Consider the following 995-nt stretch of genomic DNA (forward strand, 5'->3'; position numbering starts at 1 on the left):
TAGCCATGTGATTTTAGCATAGTTTTCAAAAATAAGTATCCATGATGTAAAAAAAGTCAACTGCCAAATACAGAAGCTGATATTTACTAGGTGTGAGTCATCAGAAGGCAATCCAGTCACGTGTTTACTGTATGGATTATCTCACCCAGGGTTCACAAAGCTGACATGGCCCAGTCACCACCCATGGTCTCCTTTTCTCCCAATTAAGAGTTGTCCTTACCAGGTGGTCAGGGAGTAGGAACGTCCTACTGTGCTCCTGGCCGCTTCTGTCCCCTCTGTGACGAGAGGCGCCTTTCCCACAGCCATGGCATATGGGTTATACAGAAATACCACTTTGGGAAACAGTCTTCAGGAGAGCCTAGATGAGCTCATACAGTCTCAACAGATCACTCCCCAACTTGCCCTTCAAGTTCTACTTCAGTTTGATAAGGCTATAAATTCAAGATTGGTTCAGAGGGTCAGGAACAGAGCCAATTTCAGGGGCTCTCTAAATACGTACAGATTCCACGATAATGTGTGGACTTTTGTGTTGAATGATGTTGAATTCAGAGAGGTGACAGAACTTATTAAAGTGGATAAAGTGAAAATTGTAGCCTGTGATGGTAAGAATACTAGCTCCGATACTACAGAATGAATGGAAAAAATAGCTTTTTTTATGCCATCCTCTGTTATTATTCATCACTTTTTGAAGAGAAGCATAGAAGAGACTTTTTAAAATTTATTCTAGCATTGCAGAAATGACTACACTATGTTATATGAAAATTCCAATAGAAAGAAGCTTATAACTCTGTAGCCTCTTACCTTTATCATACACCATGAAAAAACACAACTTTTTTAAATACAAATCAAAAATTGTTGCCTTCCTAAGAACATTCTTTAATAAACTCATTTTAAAACTCAAAAAAAAAAAGAATTGTCATTATCAGAACAATTTCATCACTAAAGTTTGACTTTTTGATTTAAATTAGAAATTTCAAAATTAAAACTTTAAAAAA

At 36.6% G+C, this 995-nt stretch overlaps 1 protein-coding gene and 1 pseudogene across 1 annotated transcript in view; one reads left to right on the forward strand and one right to left on the reverse strand.

Annotated features, from left to right (window-relative positions):
- SKAP2 (src kinase associated phosphoprotein 2) overlaps nucleotides 1-306 on the reverse strand; it is an 81090-nt gene extending 80784 nt beyond the window's left edge. Inside the window, exon 1 of the mRNA XM_012640672.1 lies at nucleotides 221-306. Coding sequence (XP_012496126.1) covers nucleotides 221-306 — 86 coding nt within the window. The remainder of the gene's footprint in view (nucleotides 1-220) is intronic.
- Nucleotides 305-634, forward strand: LOC105807360 (annotated as a pseudogene).
- Nucleotides 635-995: the final 361 nt, after the last annotated feature.

The sequence above is a fragment of the Propithecus coquereli genome, unplaced genomic scaffold (genome assembly GCF_000956105.1).
Source record: "Propithecus coquereli isolate 6110/MARCELLA unplaced genomic scaffold, Pcoq_1.0 Scaffold156, whole genome shotgun sequence".
Lineage (NCBI taxonomy): Eukaryota > Metazoa > Chordata > Mammalia > Primates > Indriidae > Propithecus > Propithecus coquereli.